At 38.6% G+C, this 25,828-nt stretch overlaps 1 protein-coding gene across 2 annotated transcripts in view; it reads left to right on the top strand.

Annotated features, from left to right (window-relative positions):
* The window catches only part of tgfbr3 (transforming growth factor, beta receptor III), a 93,463-nt gene that overhangs the window by 55,325 nt on the left and 12,310 nt on the right, over positions 1-25,828 (top strand). For both annotated transcript variants that reach the window (XM_015034595.1, XM_015034594.1), the window contains exons 5-14: positions 8,370-8,553; positions 12,153-12,309; positions 12,732-12,879; positions 16,486-16,663; positions 16,745-17,013; positions 18,116-18,271; positions 20,164-20,286; positions 21,055-21,237; positions 22,890-23,189; positions 25,020-25,134. In XM_015034595.1, coding sequence (XP_014890081.1) covers positions 8,370-8,553; positions 12,153-12,309; positions 12,732-12,879; positions 16,486-16,663; positions 16,745-17,013; positions 18,116-18,271; positions 20,164-20,286; positions 21,055-21,237; positions 22,890-23,189; positions 25,020-25,134 — 1,813 coding nt within the window. The remainder of the gene's footprint in view (positions 1-8,369; positions 8,554-12,152; positions 12,310-12,731; positions 12,880-16,485; positions 16,664-16,744; positions 17,014-18,115; positions 18,272-20,163; positions 20,287-21,054; positions 21,238-22,889; positions 23,190-25,019; positions 25,135-25,828) is intronic.

Genomic DNA, 25,828 nt, shown 5'->3' on the forward strand with positions numbered 1-25,828 from the left:
ACCCCAAAAAGGAGAGGTTTTATATTTTCCAGTGGGGAGGGTGTGAAGGGTGATTGTTTTTCCCCCCCCCCCCCCCCCCCGCATCCCCCTGCCCTTTTTTTTTGTACCTTAGCTGAACAGGAGTTATTGTTAGAATCAGGGTACAATTGGTTGAGAAAAATGAAAATATTTAGCAAGGGTTTAGCCAGAACCGGGTCCCTGAGGGAGCCAGCAATATTTAGCAAAGGTACCAGGGGGCCTCTTTGGGAAATTTAATAGAAAACGGCCTAAAAATGGACTTCTTTAGTGCTCTCGTTGAAATCCTGTGTATCACACGAGAAGAATTACCGCAGAATGCAAACCAGAAGCCTAGGCCAAGCCCTTATTATGTTATATGAAAATCTTTTTTTTCACCCTCCGCTTTTGCCTTCCTGTGGTCTAAAGGCTTTTCTGTGTTTTGGCCTTCCCAGAAGCAATCGTATCGTTTTCAATTGCATCTTAACACCACAGCATTGTGGAGGAATGCAGCATCAGGTACACAAATGATTTCCACATGTGCTCAAGTGTTTCCTGCTTACTTCTCCAACGCAAAACATCCTGCTGTAAAAGCCAGCGCGACATGTACCGGCTGCAGAAATGGTGCACTGTATAGCGACTCGCCTATAAACGCATTCATTACGTTAAGAGCTGTGTTCCACCCACATATTTTGTGTGTCCCAGCCTATTTGACATTTAGCGGAGAGTATTAATAAGCCTCCACTAGACCTTATGAAACTTCTTTCCACTTGCGTGACTGGGGCTTTCATCACTCAGTAATATTAGTAATCTTCACCTCCACATTAAAGTGCTTCCTGCACAATAATGCTTCTGTGTAGTAGCTATGATGTTTTTTTTTAACTGCATTTCATCTAATATTAAGCTCTTTTAATAAAATCTTTTAAAGCAAATGGCTTTCAAAGCAATATACATGACAGCCTTAAAGGCCGAGCGTCATATGCTTCTACGTTCTGTAATGTAAATATTCTCATGTCTAACAGAATGATGCATTCAATGCAGATGGATGTGCATTTGGCCGGGGAGTCTGTGGGGAGCAGCAGGCCAGTGTCAAAGTAAATGCCTTCACTTGTCGGTAGTGGCAGACAGAAAACAGCTGAGAAGCGTCATTAAAACATGCAGTGCAGGCAGAGCTGCTGCTGCTGTGTCTAACAGTGTTGAACATCATTCCCCAGCAAAGTCATCGGTTTTCACTTCTGCTTCAGCTCCAAGGGAGAAAAAAAAAGGCTTAAGAAGAACCGTATATCTGTATTTAATTCGGATCTCTGTTGCTGCCATGCCTATGTTGGTCTGTCACAGAAGATGCCGATAAACTACACTGACGTTTGTGGTTGAAACGTGACTTAATCTGAGAAAAGCTCAAGGGGTATGAATAGTTTTGCAGCGCACTGTACGTCTCTGTGTTGTAGGAATATATATCAGACATATCTGACAATCAAAAGTATATTCACTGAGTGAAAGCCAAAGTGTCAGCTTTCACTCTTAGTGTTTTCTGCTGGTATTCGTCAGATGCACAAAAGCTGGGTCGTTAAGTGTGGAAACTTAACAGTGGAGCGGGAGGCCCCTGCCGTCAGACAAAGCTGAGCTAATGGTTTTACTGACTCCACGGGGCCCGACTGAATTAGGTGTTAACTATTTCATGTTTGAGTGACAGCTTCTGGTATAAGACGCTGCCGGTTTCTTGTTCACCCACCTGACTTGCTTGCTGGAATATAAGCCAGAGGAGTCCCAGGCACCGATCTGCTTCTCTGCTTCTTTCCACTGTGACAGCTCCTTAACATGCCACAAACTTGGAACTCCTCGCAACACATTGTTGACGGAACAATCTGCTCTGCACTTCACCGGTGATATTAGAAACTAGAAGGCCACTGAGACATGCTTTGTTTCTCAGTTACACTCAAACTCCTACATCACATTTAAAGTTGTTCATTTCTGGGATGTGACAGCCATGAAAAAATATTGCCCATAGCAATATTCCTTGCTGTGGAAGAAAAATATTGTCCCAAATTATCCCTGCAACTTGGGAAAGTTACAGTAAAACTATTAAAACTTAAAGTGAAATAAAAAAAAAAAATAGAAACTGAAACACTGAATTAATCACAGGATTATGTTTTTGACACTCCGAGAGTTCTTTTTTTTATTTTCTTTGACTGATGGCACAGTGCAGAAGTATTCATACCCCCTTGCATTTTTTATCCTCTTTCGTTTTACTATTAAAACCTCAAAATAGTGGGGTGTTTTTGTAGGCCTGGCAATAACTGGAATTTATCGATTAAGCAGAAAAATGCAATGTTTGGAAAAATTAGGATTTTTTTCACCAGTGCAGTCTTTGGGTTTTCAAAGTTTAGAATGACGTTAGCCCGGCCATGAACTACCATATTGTTTGACAAGCATGCTTTAGAACTTCTATTTATTTCGACACTGAGGTGAACTCACACAAGGAATGATGGAAATAAAAGCCAATTTTTTAAGATATTTTGGGTCATTTGTAAAAAAGTTTTAAGAAAAAAATGAGGGGAAAGAAATCAAATTTGGTGTAAAAAAAAATTTAAGATTTTATTTTGAAGCCGTTTCACCCAGCCCTATGTTTTTGTATTCAGCCTGCTGAGTCAATACTTTGTAGAAGAACTTTGTGCATTTTCTCAAACTTCTACCCACCCTTTTACTTCATAATAGCTCTGAAATTCAAGTCTTGCCACAAATTCTCAACTGGATTTAGTTCTAGATTTAACCTTTGACATTCTAACCCAAGAATAGACTCTATATAAACCAGTAGTGGCCAAAGTCGGTCCTGAAGGGACAGCATCCTGCAGGTTTCAGTTCTCTCCTTGGTGGCAGTAACAACCTTTTCAACATGTTCTTCTTAGGGCTTCTAATGAGACATCATTTGATCCAGGTCTATTAAACCAAGGACCGACTTTGGCTACCACAAATATAAACTGTTATGCATCAGACTCTAGTCTTCATAGTCTTGTGTACTGCAACTTTTAGATGTGTCTCTGCTCCAACATACCCGAATCGAATAACTCGATTGCTTCCTCAGCATGGAGCTATGTTCTTCAGAGACTGCTGATCACATGATTATTTGATAGGTATGTTGAAGCTACAACAAATCCACAAGCTCCAGATCTCCATTGATCACCTCTTGTAGGTGGGGCAGCAAACATGTGGGAGAAAGAAAAGAAGAGCTAAGTCTGAGCTTTATGCTGGATATTTCAACCCACTAGTTAACGTCTGTTACTCCACCTTCTAAAAGAAAGACAATAGAACTTGGAATAAGTTCTGCCATTCCTTTTTCCTGGTCTGAGTTCTCTGTAGACTTAATTGACTCACTGGCAAAGCTTCATAGATGTTGAGTACATAGTTGCTGTTGGCCACTGGACCCTGCCAGCTTTTACTATGCCAGAATCCAGACTTTTGTTGTAAAACATGCTCTCGGCAGTTCTTTTTGTCAATCAGCAGCAGCCAGGAATCATCCTGGTTATGGAATGACATGAAATATGAAGACTGAATAACAGCCAGTTTTCATTTTTATCAAGGGAAAGCAGGATCTGAAGTGGGACACATGTGCAGAGTGTGCTGTGTTGACTTTGTGGTCAAATGTATGTATTTTTTTTGGAGGGTTTGGTTTTGTTGGGTGGCTGGGGAGGGGGCTCACTTGCATCTTTGAAAGTCTTAATCTGAAGCAAATGTTTTATGCCTCTTGATGGAACAACACTGTAAATTTTGGTCGTTGGCTTGTGTGTTGGTCATTGTTTGTTTGCCAAGATTCGCCTCTTTACTCCCGTGTTTCTTTCATTAGCTGAAAGCTTGTAGTCTGAGCTCTCGCATGAGCACGTCCCTGTAACTGTTAATGGAAACCATGGGTATTCACTACTGGGTTTGATTCAGACATGAAGACGTCAGAAGAACGCTCCAGAGTGGCGCAGAGACATATGGTATTGTTTTCTCCACCACGGGGGCCCCTACAGTTTTCAAAAACAGCGAGCCCTGGCATTGGCTCCCCCACATCTCATCAAGAAAAAGAGGATGGAATCAGTCACAAAAAGGCCTTCATCACATTAGTACCACCAGAGAGTTACTCCGTGTTCATTTCATCTATCAGGCCTTTCTGCACATTCCACCACCCTCTTCTGTTTGCAACACCTCATGTTTTCTGCCTTTTTTTTTTTTTTTGCCGTTTCCCAGACTCTGGGTGTTGCTCAGTGAAGTCTTCCAGCACTTGGATAATTGATCTCAAACATTTGGTATGCACTTCTCCTTTTTGATGTACATGTGGCTACACTATGTTGGAAGAGTTGGAAGGATATATACTCTTACATGTTTTTGACCACACAAGACAGATAATGTCAACAGATTATTATTTTCTTTTTTAAATTTTGTTGAGGTTAATGAAGCATTATGACTTTACAATGAGTGGAATGTGCAGCTATAGTTATAATTTGGTCTTCTCTCTCATAAGTCAAAGATTTTCCCTTTTATAAAATTACAAGGAATTATCTAATGCTATTAATAACTCTGCCAATGTGGATGTGCCTTAACTGTTGGATGATCTTTAAAAAACTCCTGAAATCCCATTTTTTAAACTTTTATTACCAATGGAGTTTTGACACTTTGAATATATCTGGTGTATTTATTTTGGCATTCTTGTTGTAGGGAGAAAACACAGGTTACAATGATTTATAAGATGTTTCAAAATGTAATTTACATTCAAATGTGCGAGACAATGGTGACTGTGAAAAGGAAGTTACTTTAAAATATTCTTGAAGATGTTTTGTGATCTTAACATACAGTAGGAAACAACACAAACAGTTTTCTGCCATCATCAACCTAGCGGCTAATGTTAGTTAGTGTAACCTTTAGGTGGAGGTTTAGAATAGTATGCCTTTTTCTGGGTACCTTCATACAAACATTTCAGATTTACTTGTATTATGTATTATGTATTTTACCAGCATTATGTGCAGTGTTCTGCTTATATTCTACAAGCAGAACACTGCGCACCAGATTCAGCCAAAATAACAGAAGATTATTTGCCTTAAGCAGCTTGACAAGCATGTCCTTTGTTAAAGGCACCAATACAGAAAATTAACTAAGACAGAACTTCTTCAGTAAGTTCTCTAAACCTTAAAAATGTAATTTGAAGCTAAGCAAACCAGCTTACAGTATTGCATTAACTAGGAAAAACACAAACTGAATACTAGGACTACAGACTGTAATTGTCATCAGGTTTGTAAATATTGAATCTGCTGTAAAGTGTTTTGCTATTCAGAGGAATTTGTTGTTCTCTCAAGGGATGTGAGGCATCCTGTGACCTTAAAACCAAATCATCACCATCATTGGGTGGAGGAGTTTGTCCTTTAGATTTCTTCCAATGTGCTGCTGTGTTTTGTGGCCAAATATTTCTACTTTGGTCTTATGGGTCCAAAGGACGATGTTCCAGTCTTAAGGTTCATTCAGACCTTACTTCACAAACTACACCGGTACTACTGTTCTGTTTTGTACGAAGATATGTTCTGACAACACTTTAAGTCTTACCTGTTCAGTCTTTTGTTCTGAACTTTAACTAACATGTACTTTAACACATGACCACTCAAGCCTCCAAAGTCTGAAATTGAGTTTGTAGACTTTCTTGCAGGACCTTTTATGATTCAACAGTTTGATCTTGACGTCAGCTTATTGTGAAATCTGCTTCCCGAAAGACCAGCAGATGTGCTAACTGCTTGGAAACTATGAATAATCTGTCTTCTTACTATATTTCACTTACAATACTTTGGAACAGGTTTGTAATCCTGAAATTATAGGTTGATGTACCTCTTCCCATTAGGAAAATATAAGGTAAAAACAAATGTCATTACTTGCTAATTCAGTGGTTGCCGCCAACAATTTCTACAATCCTGAATAGTTGGGTTTCAGTCCCGGTTCTGATTCTTTGCAGTGCCTTGGAAGAATTCCTCTCAATTTAAGTTAGCCTGCAGATTTTATGTAGCACATTGCTCCTTTAAAAATAATCCACATTTAGAAAAGACTTGGGAGTGATCACTATAGATTGCTTTATAAGCATTGGGCTCTGATTTATGGAAGTTCTTCTTTTCAGGGAAATGCAGCTTCAGAAGTTGGATGTCTTCACCTTTGAATTTTTCAGCAAGCTGTCGTTATCTATACTGCAAACATGGGTCCATATGCTACAAAAAGGCAATAGTTGGATTTTAATAAGGCAATTTACTTTATGAGTGTGCAATCAACAGACGTAAAACTGCAGCAGCTTAAGTAAATAATATGCTATATAGCCTACTTATATTTATGAATTCTATTTAAGCAAGTGGCTTAAATTGCTCTTTGTTTTCTTTTTTTCAGCTCCGTTTCATCTGTCAGCTAAGTCAAGATGGAATGCGAGTGGAGAAAGTTAGTTAAAGCCCAGAGTGGGTCCCTCGCTTCCCTGTTTCAGATTCCTGAGGTTTTCAGCTCTCTGGAAGGCCTGGAGCTAATTTGGCTTTCAGGCTTTCCCCCTGTAATTCTCTGTGACTAATTATGGTCGTATTCCCGCAATTAAACTGATAAACTCTGCTGAGCTTGGCAAGAATAGTGAAGAAACTCCACCCCTGCTTCTCAGCAGCTCCGGGCTCCACCCATTCGCTTTTCGTAATCTTCTCCTCTGCAGCTTCTCGTTGTAGTAAAGTCACTAAAAATAAAGTAAAAGCGAATCTGGCGACAGAGTCTGTGTGGAGGATTTACAGCCTCCGGTGACAATGTCAGGAACATGGAGAGGAACGTCCAGAGGTCAGACAGATGTTGCCCACGAGGATAAAAAAAAAAGAAATACACATCTGCTTGACTTAAACGCCACAAAGACTCATCGCTATATTATTATTAAACTTGATGACCATTAAGGGGTAACTTTGTTGCATTGCTATAAAAAGGTCTTGCGTAATATGCTTGGAGTGAAATGCATTTAATGTTTTAATTGGGACTGCCTTGACTGTCTGAGTACACACACACAGACTGGGCTACACTGGAAGAAAGAAAAATAAGCACAGAAATAAAATGAGGTAGACTGTCTACGCCATACTCTTGGAATCATTTGGTTGTTAGGTAGCCTTCCAGCACATGGAAATGTTTATCTCTGTGCAGTAAGTCACATGGTTGAGCTGCATTATATGCCAAAGGTGGGCCTTCCTTAATATATTCTGGCCAGTCTTTCTTTTCCTACTTTTGTTTTTCATTTTACAAATCAGACTGGAACACTTTTACCTGCTACACAAACGTGCAGGTCTGTGTTCTTCTGGCGGTGGGCTCCGTCTAATGGTTTATTTGCTGTGAAGTACTTTCGTGCTCCCCGACCTCTCGTGGCTATTTTGAAAACGCACCTACGACATTCTACTATGGCGTAAACAGTGAAAACCAGACACCACACCAAGTTCAGGGACGTGGGTAGAAAACAGGCAGAGCATATTTGTGGAAGCTTTGCAGTAATAGTTTGGGCAGAGTGAGGGATTGGTTTCCGCCATGTTTAAAGAGGTGGATTAATTTTCAAAACAGACCTTCACCATGTTCTTTTTAGCCCCAAATGTCTCAGATGAAAATAGACCTAAAGCAGCCATGTTGAGTTGGTCTACTAACTCCTCACATCCAGATTTTGTGGACTAAAGTATTCATATCCCTGAAAGTTTTCCACATTTTGTCTCATTACAATCACAAACTTCTAGGTATTTCACTGTGATTTTATGTGACATACTAACACAAAGTAGTGCATAATGAAGTGAAGGAACATTTTTCAAAAATAAAAACCAGAATTCCAGTGGCATGTGTTTTCATTCAACCTCCATTCAGTAAGAGGTGGAACCAATTTTCTATGCCAGTGCAGCTTCAAGTCTTTACTCTAGTAGTTTTATGAATCTATATGGTAAACACTCTGCTCATTATTCTATGCAAAACAGCTCATGCTCAGTGAGATTGGATGGAGGACACTTTGGACAATTTTCAAACTTTGCCACAGAGTCCCAACTGGATTTAGGTTTGGACTATGACTAACACTTGAACATACTTCAATCTGAACCATTCCATTGTAGGTTCGGCTGTACGTTTGGGGTCGTCGTCCTGCTGGAAGCAAAGATCAAAGTCAAAAAAATAACTTTATTATTAACACTATCTTTTTCAATTAACAATACTATCTCTTAACGACAACCACAGAGGCTTTTTTTTTGTTGTAAATTCCTCATGTTGGACACGAGTGTTGTTGCTTAGCTGAAGACAGACGTGGAATAGAACTGACAACAGATTTATTTTTTTTCCAACAGCTCCTTTGTCTCCTAACACTGCTCTCTTTTCTCCTCCTTCAGGTATCACTGGGCTCAGAGGTCCTCTTTAAACAGGCCAACTTCTCCCTCAACACTCGGATCCAGAAGGAAAACCTTCCCCAAGGCAACGAACATCTCCTCAACTGGGCCCAGAAGAAGTACAGGGCAGTCACCTCTTTCTCTGAGCTCAGGATGACTCAAGCCATCTACATCAAAGTTGGAGAAGGTGCGCACCAGATTCAGTAAACTCGCAAACATAGCTCTGGGCCCCCGAGCAGCCCCTCGACCCCACTGACCTTTAGCTTGCGTAACTTTGCTTAGCTTTTGTGTTGTGGCCCAGCCTAGAGGTTTACTTTCACTGCACTTGAGAAAAGAACTGCCTTCCCTCAAATGGAATTCACCTCCTCACACTGTTTTATTGCCCATTTGTGGTTTTTCTTAGTTTGGCTTCTTTACAGTGTTACGAATTATTAGACTTGTGAGGAATGAGGGTTGAATTTGGCAAAACTACAGCAACTTTAAAATAAATAAGTATGATTACACTGGTTTTTAGGTTTCTGGTGGAATTTATTAGCAAATATTACAATATTTATATAAAATAAACTATTTTCAGCTGTTTATGTTAAGATGAAAAGTAAAAATTTGTGAAAAATATATATTTTGATGAAATGAATATGTTTTGGGGTTTGTCTGAATATCTTAAAAGATTTACTGAAAAATCAAAGCATGTAGCATGTATAATTATAATTTGTTGAAGACCATCAGAGGTTTATTTTTTAAATTATTGACTCTTAAGAGCAGAGGTGATATAACCTGCTATAAAACAACATTTTATGATTGTAAGACAGAAAAAAAGTCTGATTGTTAGCATCTTATATTGGGGATTCACACAGCTAACTAGCATTAAAACGTAAAACAGTGGTCTCTGTGTGTTCTAGAGAGTGCTGACTTTTTACCTCTGAGATTTCCAAAAAGACAGAAAGCCTTTTCAACTCCAGAGTGGTTCGTAACAGACAGAAGCTGATAGCTCAGAAGAATAAAATTGAACAGCTTTGCTGTATTTGGACATGTGTGAATAATGAAAACTGCAGTTTGTCTTTCAGTGATCCTCACATATTGCTTTTCCTTGATTAATTAGCAACTCTTGGATACTGAAAATAGATAACTGGCAATTCTTCACACTAACAACATCCACAGAAAGGAGTTACGTGCTTACTGCATACTGTGGTGCATTAAAACCACAGTATGCATTAAAAACCACATGTGGTGCATTAAAAATGCAAAAGTAATATTGATTTTCCAATCAATATAATATGATAATATTTCTTTATTTTTTTTTGTTTGTTGTTTTCAAAAACCTAAAAATTTAAGCAACCATAAATACAGGAAACGAAACGTGGGTGAAAACATACAATTTCAAACAAACAACAAAAGATGTTCAAAAATAGAACAGGAAGAAGCAATAGCTTATCCAGTCCTGTCTGCAGGTTTACATACAAATTCTCAATCAAAATAATGATTCAATACTATTTTGATTGAGATATATATGTATACACTTGTGTATACATATACTGTGTTGTGTACACAGATATGTGAATGCATAGTATACCCACACATATATCAGTGTACCTTCAGATGCAAATTTACCCCCATGCCAACTACAGATCAGAGCTTAATATACATTCACAGTTGAAACAAAATGTCAATTTATCTCATTTGTTTTTGTACACAATATTTTTGTCCATATCTGCAATAAATTATTTGTGTTTCCATGTTTGTTCTGTAGTCTCATAAAGACAATGTGGAAGAGAAGCTAAAATCTGAAAAAAGATTTAATAGCAAATATGAAGTGCATGTCCTTGTCAAAGAGAGAGAGGTAGAGCAGTGAAGCTGGAAGGGAGTTGGATGTACTCAAGTTGGAATTGTTTCAGACCTGGGGATGAACCATTGAAAGCAACAGGCAGTACACAAGAGAGGTGAAGAAGAATGCAGTCAGGATGGAATAAATGCAGACACACGTCAAGAGGGATTTGATTGTTGAAACTGTTCAAGTTGTGAGAGACAAGGTTAGAGAGGTAAGCCTGAGTTTGGAGATGTGAAGCAGGATATTTGATATATGGAATAAAGGATGTTGGATAGAAAACTGCCTGAAGGGAGGAAGACCACAGAGAAGGTTCATGCTGTTATTTGTCATGGGTCTTGATCTGGGTCTCAAGACTGGTTTGAGACCGCATTTTCACTCTTTGCCTTGTCTCAGTCCTGATTGCATTTTTACTCTGTCTTGTTTTGATCTGTTAGACTCTGAATTTATTCTCAAGATCTCAGGGTTTTTTCAATTGGATTGCCTAGCTACATTCAAATCAAATCTATGATTTTTTTTGAAAATTTTGACATTGCGTCCTGTGCTCCAAGGTGACGAGGATGAGATGGGAGGGGAAAAAATAGGGAGAACAAATATAAATAACAGACAGGAAGAGTTAACAGGGGCCTCCGCCTGTTACCTCCACTTCCTGCAGCTAATGCTAAGTAAGTTAACGTTAGGCTGGATGTGTATGCTACTCAGAGTTTTCTGGTTCATCATATGCTTGTCAGATTTATTGGACAGATAGACAGGTAGACAAGTTCATATATGTAGTGAAGGAGGATATGCTGAAATGGTGTAAAAGAGGAAAATAATAACATGGAATCTGTGACACTGGAGGCTACCAGGGGGAAGAGAAGAACAGTTTCAGTCTTTCAGCTACTATTACATTTCTTTTGTTTTTACTTTGCCCCGTATGTTGGCATATTTGAAAGTTGTCTTATAAATGGGAAAAACAGGGAAAAGAAATATTTTTTCTGAAACATTAAGTCCTCTCATTTCTATGAAGACTACAGTTTATGTGGTGTTGCAGCATTACAAAGCAGAATTTATTTTGACGTGTACATAAACATTCTGTGGGAGCCTGGCTTTGCTGGAGATGAAATTGTTTATGCTTCAGGAAAAAGTGGTATGTAACTAAGATCTCATATCATTCTGTTCTTTGAAATACAAGATGGATATGCAACAGTGTGATAGAGATAATGAATCATTTCCACTTTACAAAATACCATTGTTATCTTTGATTAAGGAGGGTTGGCTTTGTCAAAGAGAAAAACCCAAAATGTTAACATTTCCTGTGAAAGGCATACAGACAAAAGAGAGAAAGAATCAGTAAAGAAGCTACAGCTAAAGAAGCTGTTTTACCGTTCATATGCTGCTTGTACAGTAATCAGACGTCCGATTGAGGTTTGCAGTTCATCAACTCTCAGACAAAGAATCTTGTATTTACTGATAATCTTTGCATGCGAATGAAGCAAATCATGCAGGAAATCTTGGCTGCATTATTGCTGCTGATTAGCTGATTAGTAAGTCCTCTCTCCTTGTGAGCCTGTGGTAAGCAGAATGGTCTTTCTGCCTTCAAGCAGTTGCCTTGTATCGCTGTGGTTTGGCAAATCGCCAATTGACATGATTCATACTTCACATAGAGAGCTGTAAATTTCCACTCCTTCACATTTTCTGTGGAGTTTTATGAGGATGGATAGGTTCTTGCTGGGCATCTCAACTGGGCCCATAGACATAGTCTTCCTCAGTATTGGTCTAGCCAAGGTCTAATCAATGTCTAAAATAGGTCTAGCCATGGTTGATGAAGCTTTGGTGTGTGCCAAAGACATTAGGCTTTAGCTTGGACTTAAAGTTGACAGGGCTGGCATCTTTTGTAGTTTATTAATCTGTTTCAGTTTAGATCAGAATACATTTGTAGATGACCCAGGCAATAACACAAACAATTTCTCTCTTTTCCTCAGACTCAGTGTTTTCTGACACTTGCAAGATTGACACCAGGTTCCTGTCTCTGAACTACCTGGGCAGCTATGAGGAGCCACAGACGTCAAAGGGTTGCATCCTGTCTGTGCCCAACAGAGAAGTACACATCATTGAGCTGCAAGCCCCGAACTCCAGCAGGTAAGCAGCCAACATGTCCAAAGCCAAAAGTACATTCTGTCATGGCCTATTTTTAAGGGCAGGATGCTCTCAGTAATCTCTGTAGAGTTTATTTTGGATTCGAGCAAAGATGACGACAGAGGGGGCTTAGCTGTCCACACAGTGGGGTTCCTTTGAGGAACGTTTTCCAAAACAAGCTCTCAAAGACCAAGCTGTCGCACAATGCCTTCAGTATTTGTTGCAGCAGAATTCAGAAAACACAAGAGTGTAAATCTGGGAACATTTTAGTATGTGTTCAGTATCTCTCCTTGGTGCTGTATCATCTGTGGTGCACATGTCTGTTTATTTTCTGGGAGTGCACCCAGCTTTTTAATTAGTTGGATAGACATAGGAAGCATGATAACACTGTGGTTCTTTTCCATCTTTTGCTTTTTTTTCTGTAGCGCTTTCCAGGTGGATGTCATTGTGGATCTAAGGCCTCTGAAGGACGATGACTTGGTGGTGCGAGATGTCACATTGGTGCTCAGATGTGCAAAGTCTGTCCACTGGGTTGTCAAAGCCCACAATATGCGGGGGAATTTGGAGGTTGTGGTAAGAAAAAAATTTACTCTGGCTCACAAGAAATCTTTACTTTGTGTACCACTTGAAAAGAGATTTGTCACACCAAGACGTGTTTGGAATGGCACCTTGTCCTCATGGCACAACTGGTTTAGAAGAAATGCGATTTCTGCGTTGCTTTGCAACATAATGTATTATGTATTTATGTGTTTATTAAATATACAACAAATGTCATCTTAAGGCACTCCATAGAAAATGATAAATTAATTATCCTAATTACATACATTAATAATGGATTCAGTCTGTATGACTGAAACCATCAGATTCAGTCATAAAGAGTAAATTACATATACTGTAATTTGACCCTAGTTATCTAACTACCCCGTAACATTTTATTTGAAGGGGTGAGCATAAGACGACGTGACACTGTCAAAACCATGACAATACTTGTCATGAACATCAATGACTCTTCATAAATGTCTATGACTGTTATTCTGAAGTGTCATTCAGTAAATAATGACACTTTTAATAAAAAATTGTACTAAAAGTTGCATTAAAAGTTCATTAAAAGTGCGAACTTTGCATTATTCAGTAATTAATGACACCTTTAATGTAAAGTTCCATTAAAACTTGCATTAAAAGTAATTTAAAATGGTCAAATTTGCATTAAACGTGTCATTATTTACCAAATCACACTTCATGACATCAGTCATAAGCATTGATTATGACTCCATCATGTTTATAACAGGTGTTCTGTCATGTTTATGAGAGTGTCATGTCAGTCTTAAGCCCACCCCCTTTAATTAAAAGTGTTACCTTTAATCAATTAAAGCCACTCATTTTTCTTTTTTCTTTTTGTAAAATAGCTTAAGGTCAGTCAGGTTAGATGAGTAACATCTGTGAACATCAATTTCCAAGGCTTGGCACAAATTAGATTTTTGTCTGAACTTTGACTAGGCCATTCTAGAACACGAACATATTCAGTCTTCAATCTAAACCATTTCATTGTTGGTCTGCCATGATACTGTTTATTTTCTATTGTTCTCTAGCAAACCTTGAGACCCTCATAGACCAGCTGGATTTATATTGAGATCAAATGACAAAAAGGTGGACTCTGTTTTAAGGATATCAAAATAAAGGGGTCTTATTCCAAATGCTAACTTTTTTGATAGTTCAGATATTTTTCAGAGCAATGAAAACCTTTTGTCATTTTCCTTCCAGTACACTGCTATACACTATATGGTGTTGATATGTCACTTAAAATCCCAGACATTTATTTTCAGGTTTGTTGATGTCACTTCATACATGTGAAAAATTCAAAACTAACTTCACCATATGTTAAAAACTTCAGCACACGATCCTGAGTGGCATGTTAATTATGCACAGCATGAGTACAGCAGAATTGCTATTAAATATTTTTGTGCCGTTCAAGTCTCTATGGCAACTTTAAAAATGTAGCACCTACACAGAAAGAAGAGTGTAGCTGTATATCATGTTGATACATAACTTGCAGTTGGAATTAGTCTCTCGTGTAAATCAGTGTAAAAAAAAACAAAAAAAAGCTGGAAGAGCCTCATCAGTATTCTGCTTTTCAAAATGTCTCATAAATATGTTGGCAGAGGTATTCATTATGTGATGGATTGTCTCTGCTTGTCAGTGTGCTGCTGTCTCGCATGCACCTCTAGGCTGTCTTCTTCCAGTATTCATCTGAGAGGAGGTGGTCCTGGTGGCTCAACATTTCCTTAGTGTGTGGTAAAGCTAATGCTGCTGCAGCCATGACACCACACTTTTCACAGGCGCTTTGTATTTGCACAGCTGTTTGGTGGCTGCTTTACATCAAATTAGTCAGATTGTCTGAGTGTAAATCCAGGTCAAACCCTTAGAACTTCACGTGTCAGTGGGTGAACAGTCGACAGAAAGGTGATATAGGATTAACTACTATGTTTACATAGTGTAGAGTTGTGTAAAGGTGAATATTTGTGTTTATTTACAGTTACTACTGCGACTCATTGTTGCCACCTAGAGTAAACTCAACCATCAGCAGCTATTGTGTTTAGTTCTTGACCTTAAAATGTAGCACAGAGCTAACCGGACTCTCAAACCCCAATCTTTAGCTATTTAAGTTTTCATTTCAATCTGAAATATTTTTACTTTAGAAAACTAGACATTGAATTTGGGTGGCTTTGGTGAATACATGCCTTATAGCGTATTTAATAGCCATTTGTCAGTCAGCATTATCTAGGTAACATTTTAAAAAGATATGGTTTTAATAGCACTAAAGTTGAATTGTTCATGTACAGTTTGAAGTCCTTTTCATGAAATGTCTGAGGAAATGCCAGAGGAACCAGAGGTTTGTTTGGCTGTATTACAGAGTACCATAGGAGCGGGAGGGAGGGAGTTGTTGTGGGGTTGGAGGTATGAAGAAGACAAGAAGGCTACCATATAGATGTGCTATCACTGGGGGTGTGCGACGTAATTAGTCAAATATGGGAAATTTACGGGTAAATACTGATACGGGAGAATCCTGGAACAGAGGGATAAAATTCGATAGTTTCCTGGCCAAAAATCGCTAGAGCCACATTATAAAATCTACTAATTTCAGATTTCAGAACTCCATTTCAGAAATGAGTAATAATAATAAAAAATACACACACACAAACACACACACACACACACACACACAAACACAATATATACAAATATAGGTAAAACATAAAATAAGTGTAATTATTTTTTTGACATTTTTGACATGTTTAGGGTCTGTACAGCTCTAACAGTTGTGCTTTTGATGTTGCGGTTCCCTTTGACTGGTAGCAGTGGTTCATGAAGTTCATGGAGAGGGTGAAACGAGTCTGATGGTCAGAGTCATGTTCCTGCAGTGGTGCCATATTGCAGCTGGAGTACCATGCAGAAACACAGTGTGTCAACACATTCCCCACTATCCACAGCTGTTATTAAATCACATCCTTAGTGACATTCTCGTAACAAACTCGACACCAGTGTCTGTGCATGAACACCACTCAGACTGATATTGTTATTATAGTTATGTCTCTGATCAGTGTATTGAAATAGTCACAGAGGAGTCTTCCTGTAAACCAGAACGGCTACAAACAGCTGGTAAAGCCAGTGTAACACTGTAGGCTCCAGGTAAACTACTGTCCTAATCCCAATAACAAACTGCTGACACTTTCACTTGACAGTGAGGGTAGACAGGATGCTGTGCTTGTGCAATCACTGTTTTGTAGATGCTCAGCTATGCAAGTCATTTGATGGCCTAATAAACTTTTGTTGGCGTTGCCCAAGAGGCTTGACTGTGTGGGAAATGACTGTGAGAAAGAACAAATCCTCACACGGTGGGAGAAGCAGGGCAGGAGCCTAACTTTTAAGAGCAAACTAACAGACTTCTCAGCTCTGATCAGGCTGTTACACGCCCATTACCTCAGCTGCATTCACATGATTCACGCTCACCACAGAAAAAGTACAGGACTGTACTTGATGAATATCCTAATGATGCCAATATACTAAGTTTTTTCTTTTATGATCTATGAAGAGATGATCAAAGTGGTAGGAGGTGAGAGTGGGGGGTGTTAGGGTAAGGGTTAAGAAAAACAAACATCTGATGAAGTGACTATTCCACAGGCTTCTGATACAGTGACCATTAACTCCCAGATGGTAGAGACGACTTCCCCCAGACAGCTTTTGCCATCAGGATCACAAGCCTTGATCAAGTGGGCAGTAGAGAACGGCTATAATCCAGTCACCTCTTACACCAGCACCCCTATGGCAAACCATTTCAACATCCGACTGCGAGAGCAAGGTAACCTGAAGGTCACAGTCACACCAAAGAGTTATTCTATCTGGTGAAAGTCATCATCACCAGGCTGCGTGTGTCTTCCAGATGTATCAGATCATCTGGAGAGCAGATTGCCTCCTGAGCTGTTCAACCTGCGTCATGTCAGCCCTCTGCCAGAAAAAGGACCTGCGGCACCACCTGCGGCACCACACTCCAGTCTGCCCTTTCCATTTCCATACTTGCCCATCAGTTTGCCCAACCTGAACTATGACAACGAAGAGCCCGTTGAGGATAGAAATGTTTTGGATGTTGAACTCATCGTTCAATGTGAAGAAAAGAGGATGGTCGTCAGCATTGACAGGAAGAGCCTGGAGGTGAGTGTATATGCCTCACAGGACTAGCTACTGATGTTACTTAAAAACAGCTTTTTTGGTATTATTTATTATTCGTGCATTATTCGTGATTTGTAAAACAGACAAATCATCCTGAAAAACATAACAAATATAGTTATAAATAAAATTAAAAATATCTGTACATTGATATATTTTGGTACAGGAAATGCCTCAAAATGACTAAATATACCTTGTTAACTGCATATTTTATTTTTTTCTTTCTATCAAGAAAAACATGCCCCACATAGAAAAATAAGTTCAATTCAATTTTTTCATCAAGGACAGCACTTTAAACAATTCTACATGTTTAAAACAAAACAACAGTTGTTATAGTTTTCTGGCCAATTTGCAAACTGCAATGTAATAAAAATTATATTGAAGTTAGGTTTGACCTAATAAATGTTTTTTGTCAAGTTTTTGTTCATGCAGCACAAACTTAATCTGACAAACTTTGAATAGAAGGACCAAAAACAGCCTAAATGGCAGACACCCAACAAAGAATGATCTCCCCATTAATTATGAACCTTATTGATTGTCATCTCCACAGTAATTAACAACAAAACTCTATTGACAATGCTTCAAAAGCTCATAGAATCTCCAAATGAGAGTTATTAAAATGACAAACATCAACTGATGATGATTATGTGATAACAGACCAATCTGCGTGTGACATGTCAATGCATCAGCAATTCCCGTTGTCTACTTCAGTGTTTCATCTGCTGTGCAAAAACGATGTGAAAGAGTGTCTTGGTCATAAAGAAGTGAAATATTAAATTGTAATGAAGCGAACTGTTTTCACATAGGCTTACACTGAGCCATGCAGTGCTGTAGCAAACATTTGGCGCAGATACGTGGGTACAGCTCAGTCAGTCCACATCACAGAATGGAAACTGGCACACTCTGTAATTAATAGTTGGAGCCAGACCACCTTGTGGGATTTGTTTATTCCTGAGAACTCCATTACACAACCACCACTTTAGCGTTTTTATCCTGCTTTTTACTTATACAATTCTGAAATTGACTTCATAAAGGCATACTGTACTTGATCTTTATCCAGTGTTGCTGTGTTTGAATGTTTTCCTAGGCAAAAGGATTTGCTAATGCCAGCCTCATGTTGAAAAACCCAGAATGCAAAGCAAAAGTCAATGCAACCCACTACACACTGGAGACACCTCTGACTGAATGTGGCACCATTGTGTTTCCTGTGCATGATACCCAAGATGTCCTTCATATCAACTCTGTGAGTATATGCCATGTCTCTTTTTCTTAATAAAAGGCCTAACAATGGGGAATGCATATTATTTCAATGACCTGTACTGACTTCATACTATCTTAGCTAAGTCTTTATTAGATATTGCTTGTACTGTTACTTAAACAGATATTTTAAAACATGTAAGTGACTTTCTGTTATAAAGTTAAAAGCTATTGGTATCTTACCTGAAGTAGATAACTCAATCAGACAGGGACCAAAATCAAATAACACCTAAAGTGGCTGGAAGATTATTGCTGGATCACCAGCTCCTCTATTTCCTCTGTCAAAACTAGAGATACACCGATCTGTACCGGTCCTGATATTAGAAAAAATTCTATATTCGGTATTGGTGACAGTATACTTGATCTATAAGGGTAGATCTACTCTGTCTAATTCTATGCTTTGTTTACTGAGCGGCATCATGCTTTATTATTTATTTTACATTATATCTAGAATTACTAATTATATTTTATGAACTATTTAAAATAATGTTTGTTGCAGTTTATTTTTTACATATTTGACCAAGCTTGTGAAGCTATTGGTGTATTTGAGAGTGCTGTACTGGTAAAGAGTTATCAATTAAATTTGTTATTCAGTACATTTATGTCTGTGTTCAAAAAAAAGAAACATTTTAAGTCAATTCTGCACAGTTTGTATCGGATCAGTTCGTATCGTAACAGATTATATTGGATAATATACTAAACCTCAGATATCTGTATCGATATCAGATGTGAAAAAAGTGGATCAGCATATCCCTGGTGAATTTTATTGCCTTCTCTTTAAATAACAAATAGCACATACTGTTGTGATTTGTTAGGAGCCTTAATATAACAAGCTTTTTTTTTTTTTCATTTGATGAGCAAGGATTGGTTGTTACATCTGCTTGGTGAGAGCCATGTGATGAGCAGCAGTGGTGCCAAAATCCACTGTTGCTTACTAGGGAGCACAATGTTTACTTTATCCATCTAGTAAATGACGTAATCATATAAATTTGTAACTAAACAGATTAGATAGCTGTGTATCTAGATTTTGAAGAGCTATGCTCCTTAATGTGACTTGATAAGAACTGCTCATGTCGAGACTCTACAAACGGCTCATCTAAACACATTATACAAACAACTGAGGAGGGATAATACTTCACATTTTGGAAGTAGAATATGATTACTTTAAAGTTTTATATAATGTTGAACTTTTTCTTTTTTTAATCATTGTTCACGTCTGACATTCCTAGTTATCATCATTATATGGGAATGCATTCATTCAGCGCATTTGTTCTAACAAGTCAGGATGAATCACTTCCTCTCTGGCCTTTTGAAATCTTTTTGTGAGGGGAAATTTGGAACAACACTTTCTTCTGTCACAGATTGAAAACCTGGGCGTTTGTCCAAGGTCATCCTTTGTGTCAGTGCATTAGCGCTGGGGCCATCTCTGACTTGTGCTCAAAAGACATTCATGTTCATTGCCTGGGTCCCCACATATCAGAGATAATCAGTTATAGTAATTGTATCTTCTGTTGTGTGTTGACTTAATTCTTTGATGGCTCCAATGCTGGGTCAGCAAATATTTTGTCCAGACATCAAAATAGCCTCATTGTTTGACCAACTTTGTTTTCTCATCATTAAATCGCATGCTTTTAGAGCAGCATGCTTTGTCTGTGACCTCTTTCTCTGAGATACTGTAAATATGTTTTTTGTTCTCCTTTAAGTCTGCACCTATTGTGCTTCCTAAATTTTTACAATTTACAAAGTAATATTAAGCTGAGTCCTATCCAAAGTGCTGAAATATTTGCTAAAATTAGGCAACTTTCACAGAATGGTGCTCGTCAGGTCTGAAAATAGTTTTTGTGAATGTAAAGTAATCGTTTTCTCGGCGGACTACAGGTGACAGTGATTTCTGAAGAGGCGCAGGGTGATGATGATCCAATCTCCACCTGGTTCCCCAGACTTGGAGAAGCTGCAGAGAGTACACAGACTGAACCAAATCCACCAGCTCCTTTGATAAACGTAAGTCAGAGCATTTTTCTACGAGAGCTGTTCTCCTCAGCAGCTGCAATCAGACTGAAATGTCAAAGAATAGTTGAGTGGACAGTTGGAGGAAATTTTATTTCTCAGAACCCCTTGGTGGCTGTAAAACTTACTTGACCACAGCAGACTCCCCATCTTTCCATGATATCCATGAATAACCCTGACCTGACTTTTCCATTTTGAAATGTCTCCAAAACTTAACCAATATATTTTCCTTTATCTCATCAATCCATTTCTGAATTCCTTGCCATTGCTTGTGTTATCTCATACCTCTTCCAACAACTCCTACCAGTTTCAATTTCCCTGCTGGTTAAAGCATCCTTTCAAGCTGATGCTTCCACCCCAATGTTTAGCAGTGATTGTGGGGTGTTCAAGTTGAAGTACAGTGTTAGTTTTCTGCCATTTATTCTGTTTTTTGCATTGGCCAAAAAGTTCAGGGTTAGTCTCATTTGACTGCTTGCCTTATTGACTGTCTTGCAGTTTTCTTTCAACCTGTTTTTTTTTTTATTACTCCTCCATAAAGGCCAGATTTAGGAGATGGACAGCCTATATTTAATGTGTCAACTGAATCCCCCACAGCCATGTTTACAGGCTGTGTAAAACAATTTCTCCACCACATTCTCCCTAACCTGTCTGCTGTGTTTTTTGACCTTCATTAATCTGTTCTCTAACAAACACAAACATTCATGCAGTTTAACATCTGGTCCTTCCTAATTGTTATTTTTTTGTATTTTGTTCTTTTTCTAGTTCAACTGCACATATAGAAAATCCAAGGAAGTCCCAAATACTAAACCTGCTTTTGGGGCAATTCCAGGACAGCCAGTCAACAGCATAAGTTTTGAGATGGAGCTGTACAAGACTCCGTTTTTCAACAATCCTCCACAACAGCGCATCTTCAAAGTTTCTGACCAAATGGAAGTGGTTGTGCAGGTAATGTTTTGCATTCATATCCCACTGTTTATTTTCTTTTCTTAAAATTTAATCACTTTTTGAGTGAAACATGCTGTGTGACCTTACTGTAGGCTCTCTTTGATCTCTGTGAGTGGCATCAGCAATGCATGATTCTGTTTTGTTGTGTTGGGGCCAAGATGCTCAGCTTACTTTGAGCGCCCCACATTCATTTAATTCCCTCTCTGCATGTATTGCTATCCTGTCTGTCTAGCTTAACATATTTGATTAGAAGCAGTAATTTTGGTCCTCATTTATGGTGAAAGCTGATGGTCCAAAAGTCCTTTGAAAAAGTGATTTATGATGCTGTCAGCAGGAGACTCTTCACTGGCGGAGAGGACAAAGTTTTGCCTGTCTATTCTATGGCTTAACCTTCTTCTAGAGCTCACACTGTGCTGAGACCTGACCTCAGGCAAAGGCCAGAAACTCCACACAGTAAACTTCAGTAATAACCACAGAGTAACAGTGTTACCCACTGTGGAAATTCAATGCAGTTATGGTAAATACTTTTAGATTTAATGGCATAAAAAAAAAAAAAAAACATTTAACATTTGGCAAAGCAACTTCAGAAGAATGCGAAAACATGATGTAGTGCAAAGATATTCTACATTCTGAAAAACTTAAAGCAACTAAGTAAAATAAAGAAACAAAAAAACTGAACATCACTGGCAGTAATCACCTCAGTAAATATAGTAGCGTTCACAAATTATTGCTGGAAAGCATTCGCATTTTGTGTGCTAACAAGCACAAACAGTTGCTAATGTTCCGACAAAAAAGATCTACCTAAATGTGTAAAGTGTAAATGTGCAGATAAAAAACACCCTCTACATTTTTGGTTTAGCATCAGTAAGCATTTTAAATTATCTAATTGTCATGTGAAACTTCCATTTATGGAGGGACAAAGTGAGAATAAGCCAATTGTTCATGATCAAAAGCGGTACTCTTATTAGTTCAAAAAACTAATTTTCCAATCGTGTATAATCTTTTACATAAGTAATACAGAAGAGAATACCATAGAATTGGATGTAAAATGGGGCTGCACAGAGGAGCAGTGGATAACACTGTTGCAGCAAGAAGGTCCTGGGTTCGATTCCCGGCCCGGGGTGTTTAGGCATTGAGTTTGCATGTTCTCCCTGTGCACGCACAGGTTCTCTCTGGGTACTCTGGCTTCCTCCCACGGTCCAAAAATATGACTGTTAGATTAATTGGTCTCTCTAAATTCTCCTCAGGTGTGAGTGTGTGTGTGCATGGTTGTTTGTCCTGTCTGTCTCTGTGTTGCCCTGAGACCCCGCCTCTCGCCCGTTGACAGCTAAAGATAGGCACCAGAACCCCTCCCAACCCCAACATGATAAGGGTGTAAGAAAATGAATGAATGCATGGATGTAAAATGATACTACTCTGAAAACAAAGTGCAAGACTGAATTTTCTTTCCACAATCTGTGTGCAGATAACTACGACACAAGTCAAAGCTACATTCCATTTTTACTCAGTTCTGTAAACAGGTGTTTTTAACAAGTTCATTAAGATTATTTCTTGAAGATGCTTCTAACGACAAAGAGCAATGAGTAGATTATATTACTATATGTGTATATTTGGCTCAAAACCTTTTTTCTTTTGTCTCTTATGTGCTCCAGATCACGTCAACAGCATCAAACCCTGACATTGGACTCACCATCACCTCATGCTTCATCTCCCCCAGCTCCAGTCCCTCAGAGTCCTCTGACTACAGCCTTATTGAGACATTCTGTACCAAGGATAACTCACTTAAGTGGACCCAGAACTCTCAGGGGCACTTCTTGTTTTCTTCTGGAAAGAAGGGGAAATCTTTTAGCTTCACCTTCAACTCCAAAATGTTGAACAAAACACTTGTTTTTCTTCACTGTGAGATGTCTCTGTGCTCAGAGAATTCTCAGAGGAACCAGGAACTGCCACAGGTATGCATGAAATCCTCTCATGACCTTTGTTTCTGCTCATGTCTGATGAGTTGTTCTCCCTAGAGCCATGCAGAATTAGTAGTTTGTTTATTCATATTACCATTGACTATTTTACGTTAGATCAACTCAGCTGGAAACATGTCAGGTATCAAAGAGCAAAGCAACATAGGCAGTTTTTACTGCCTATGTTGCCTATGATACTGATTTTGACCGATTCCAACTTCTTTTTAAAAAACAAAGCAGAGGTTTGAAAGTATCTTTAGGACCATGTATTAGCAGTTGGTGCAGCAAACATATCTAAAACAGCAATCTCCATTATTCTGCCTTTCCAACACTACCAAAAGGCAACCCACATTTCCAAATTCAGCAAACTCAGAAGTAGGCCTGTCACGATAAACGATAAATCAATTAATCGCAAGATAAATTAAACCTATCGACCTCATTTTAATTATTGGCTTTATCGTCTCTTCCTGCCTTTTTTTCTTTCTCTTGATGACACTGAATGAAAAAAGGCTCAACTCTGGTGCTCTCCACTCACCCTCCCTTCCTCATTTCCTTAGTGTAATGTCCAGCGCACACGACACGAGTTGTCGGCACATTTTCAAAACCTGAGACCACACATTAGCCGACAGAAATCCTAGGTATAACGGTTCGATTGTGCGGTGTGGTTTCCAGCCACACAGCCATTATTTTGGGCTTGTAGCCCAAAATAATGGCTACAAGTCCATCCATCCATTTTCTTTACACCCTTGTCCCTTATTGGGGTCGGGAGGTGCTGGTGCCTATCTCCAGCTAACGTTCCGGGCGAGAGGCGGGGTCACCCTGGACAGGTTGCCAGTTTGTCGCAGAGAAACACAGAGACAGACAGGACAAACAACCATGCACACACACACTCACACCTAGGGACAATTTGGAGACAGTCATGTTTTTGGACTGTGGGAAGAAACCGGAGTACCCAGAGAAAACCCACACATGCACAGGGAGAACATGTAAACTCCATGCAGAAAGACCAAACCCAGAACCTTCTTCTTGTGTTCTTTTGAAAATAAAGTGTATATCTATGGCAGGAAATAGCGTGCATTATTACATCATTTCCATTAAATCAGTGTCAAAAGGTCTTGAAACAATATAATCATTTATCACAAAAATTTTTAGACAGTTAATCGCTCAGCAAAATTTATCGTGACAGGCCTACTCAGAAGGACAAAAGATACTTTGCTATAAAGTGTTTAGCCTCCTTTGCTCTTTCACAGCCTTAATGAACATAGCAAAACTACAGTTCTCTTTTAAATAGATCCTTATATAATTGTCCAGCTACTGATTTCATCTTTAACACCACTATAATAATGAAAATAATAGGGGTTCACCAATAAATCAACCTCCATTTCCTTAATTTTGGGAAATCTTTGATTGGCTGATATCTACATGACAAACAGATGTTATCTACTAATTTTACCTACCGCTACTCAAATACAAAATCAGCCACTGTTCCCATGTTTTTCCAACATTGTTATCAGCAGGTCAGTTTTATAAAGATCAGTGATAGGACAGGAAACTGCAATCGGTGCAGTTTCCTGAAAATATATAGTAAATGAGTTCTTTCCTCAAAGTAGCAACTTCCAGATTGAAAAAAAATATTGTTTGTGCAACTTGGCAAAACTTTCACATACTATTCATTCAAGGTTGGGAAACAGTGGTTAAGATAATACTTTCTCTTGCAAGCTCTGTCTTCCACTTATGTTCTATGTTTTTATGTAAGGTCAAGAATCCACATGCGTTGTAAATTTAGCTTTCTCAAATGTCTTTTATCTTCTCATTTTGTCTGTACAGTGCCCGGACCTCAGAAACTGTTCTTCTCTGACGGGAGAGACAATGTTCGTATTGATGAGCAACAAAAGGTCTCTGGCAAAGCCGATCGCTGTGGTTGATAACAGTGAGTCTCAAGGTTAGTGTGATGTAGACACAATTACTGATAGGTACTTTTTCTCGAACCTATATAAAAAGACCACAGACAACGTATATGAATTTTATAGACAAAGCTTTTGCAAAAGGAGAACTCTTCGCCATGACCTCTCCAGGCCGTTCACAGAGAATTCTGATCTCCTTCCACGCGAGCCCCTGTTTTATTGTCAAAGCAGAACAGCCAAAAAAAAAAAACAACAAAGGTCGTAAAACATTTAACCTAAACAAACCAGCAACTCAGATATCTGATCTACGATCTGAGCCCAGTTCAGCTCTAGGTCAAACTGTCGACAAAGAGGGAGGATAAACGAGACAAAATACGACTGCTCACAGGCAGTTAGGAGGTATTCTGGTTGATAAGAATTAAGGTCTGGGAAACACAGAGTTATACACACATAAGGAAGAAAACACTTTAAACTAAAAATCACAATAATACTGATTAACATTAGACTGAATATGAACTAAAGTAAGACTGAATATGAACTAAAGTAATAACAAAATGATAATACCAAAAGTCAGTCGTAACCTCCAGGTCAGTTTATACACACATAAGGAAGAAAACACTTTAAACTAAAAATCACAATAACATTAGACTGAAAGTAATAACAAAATGATAATACCAAAAATCTCTATCAGGTGCCCTTAAAAAACCTCCATTTGGTTCAACCACTTCTAAT

The sequence above is a fragment of the Poecilia latipinna genome, unplaced genomic scaffold, assembly GCF_001443285.1.
Source record: "Poecilia latipinna isolate Pla-1442-1.1 unplaced genomic scaffold, P_latipinna-1.0 Scaffold306, whole genome shotgun sequence".
In the NCBI taxonomy this organism is placed as follows: domain Eukaryota; kingdom Metazoa; phylum Chordata; class Actinopteri; order Cyprinodontiformes; family Poeciliidae; genus Poecilia; species Poecilia latipinna.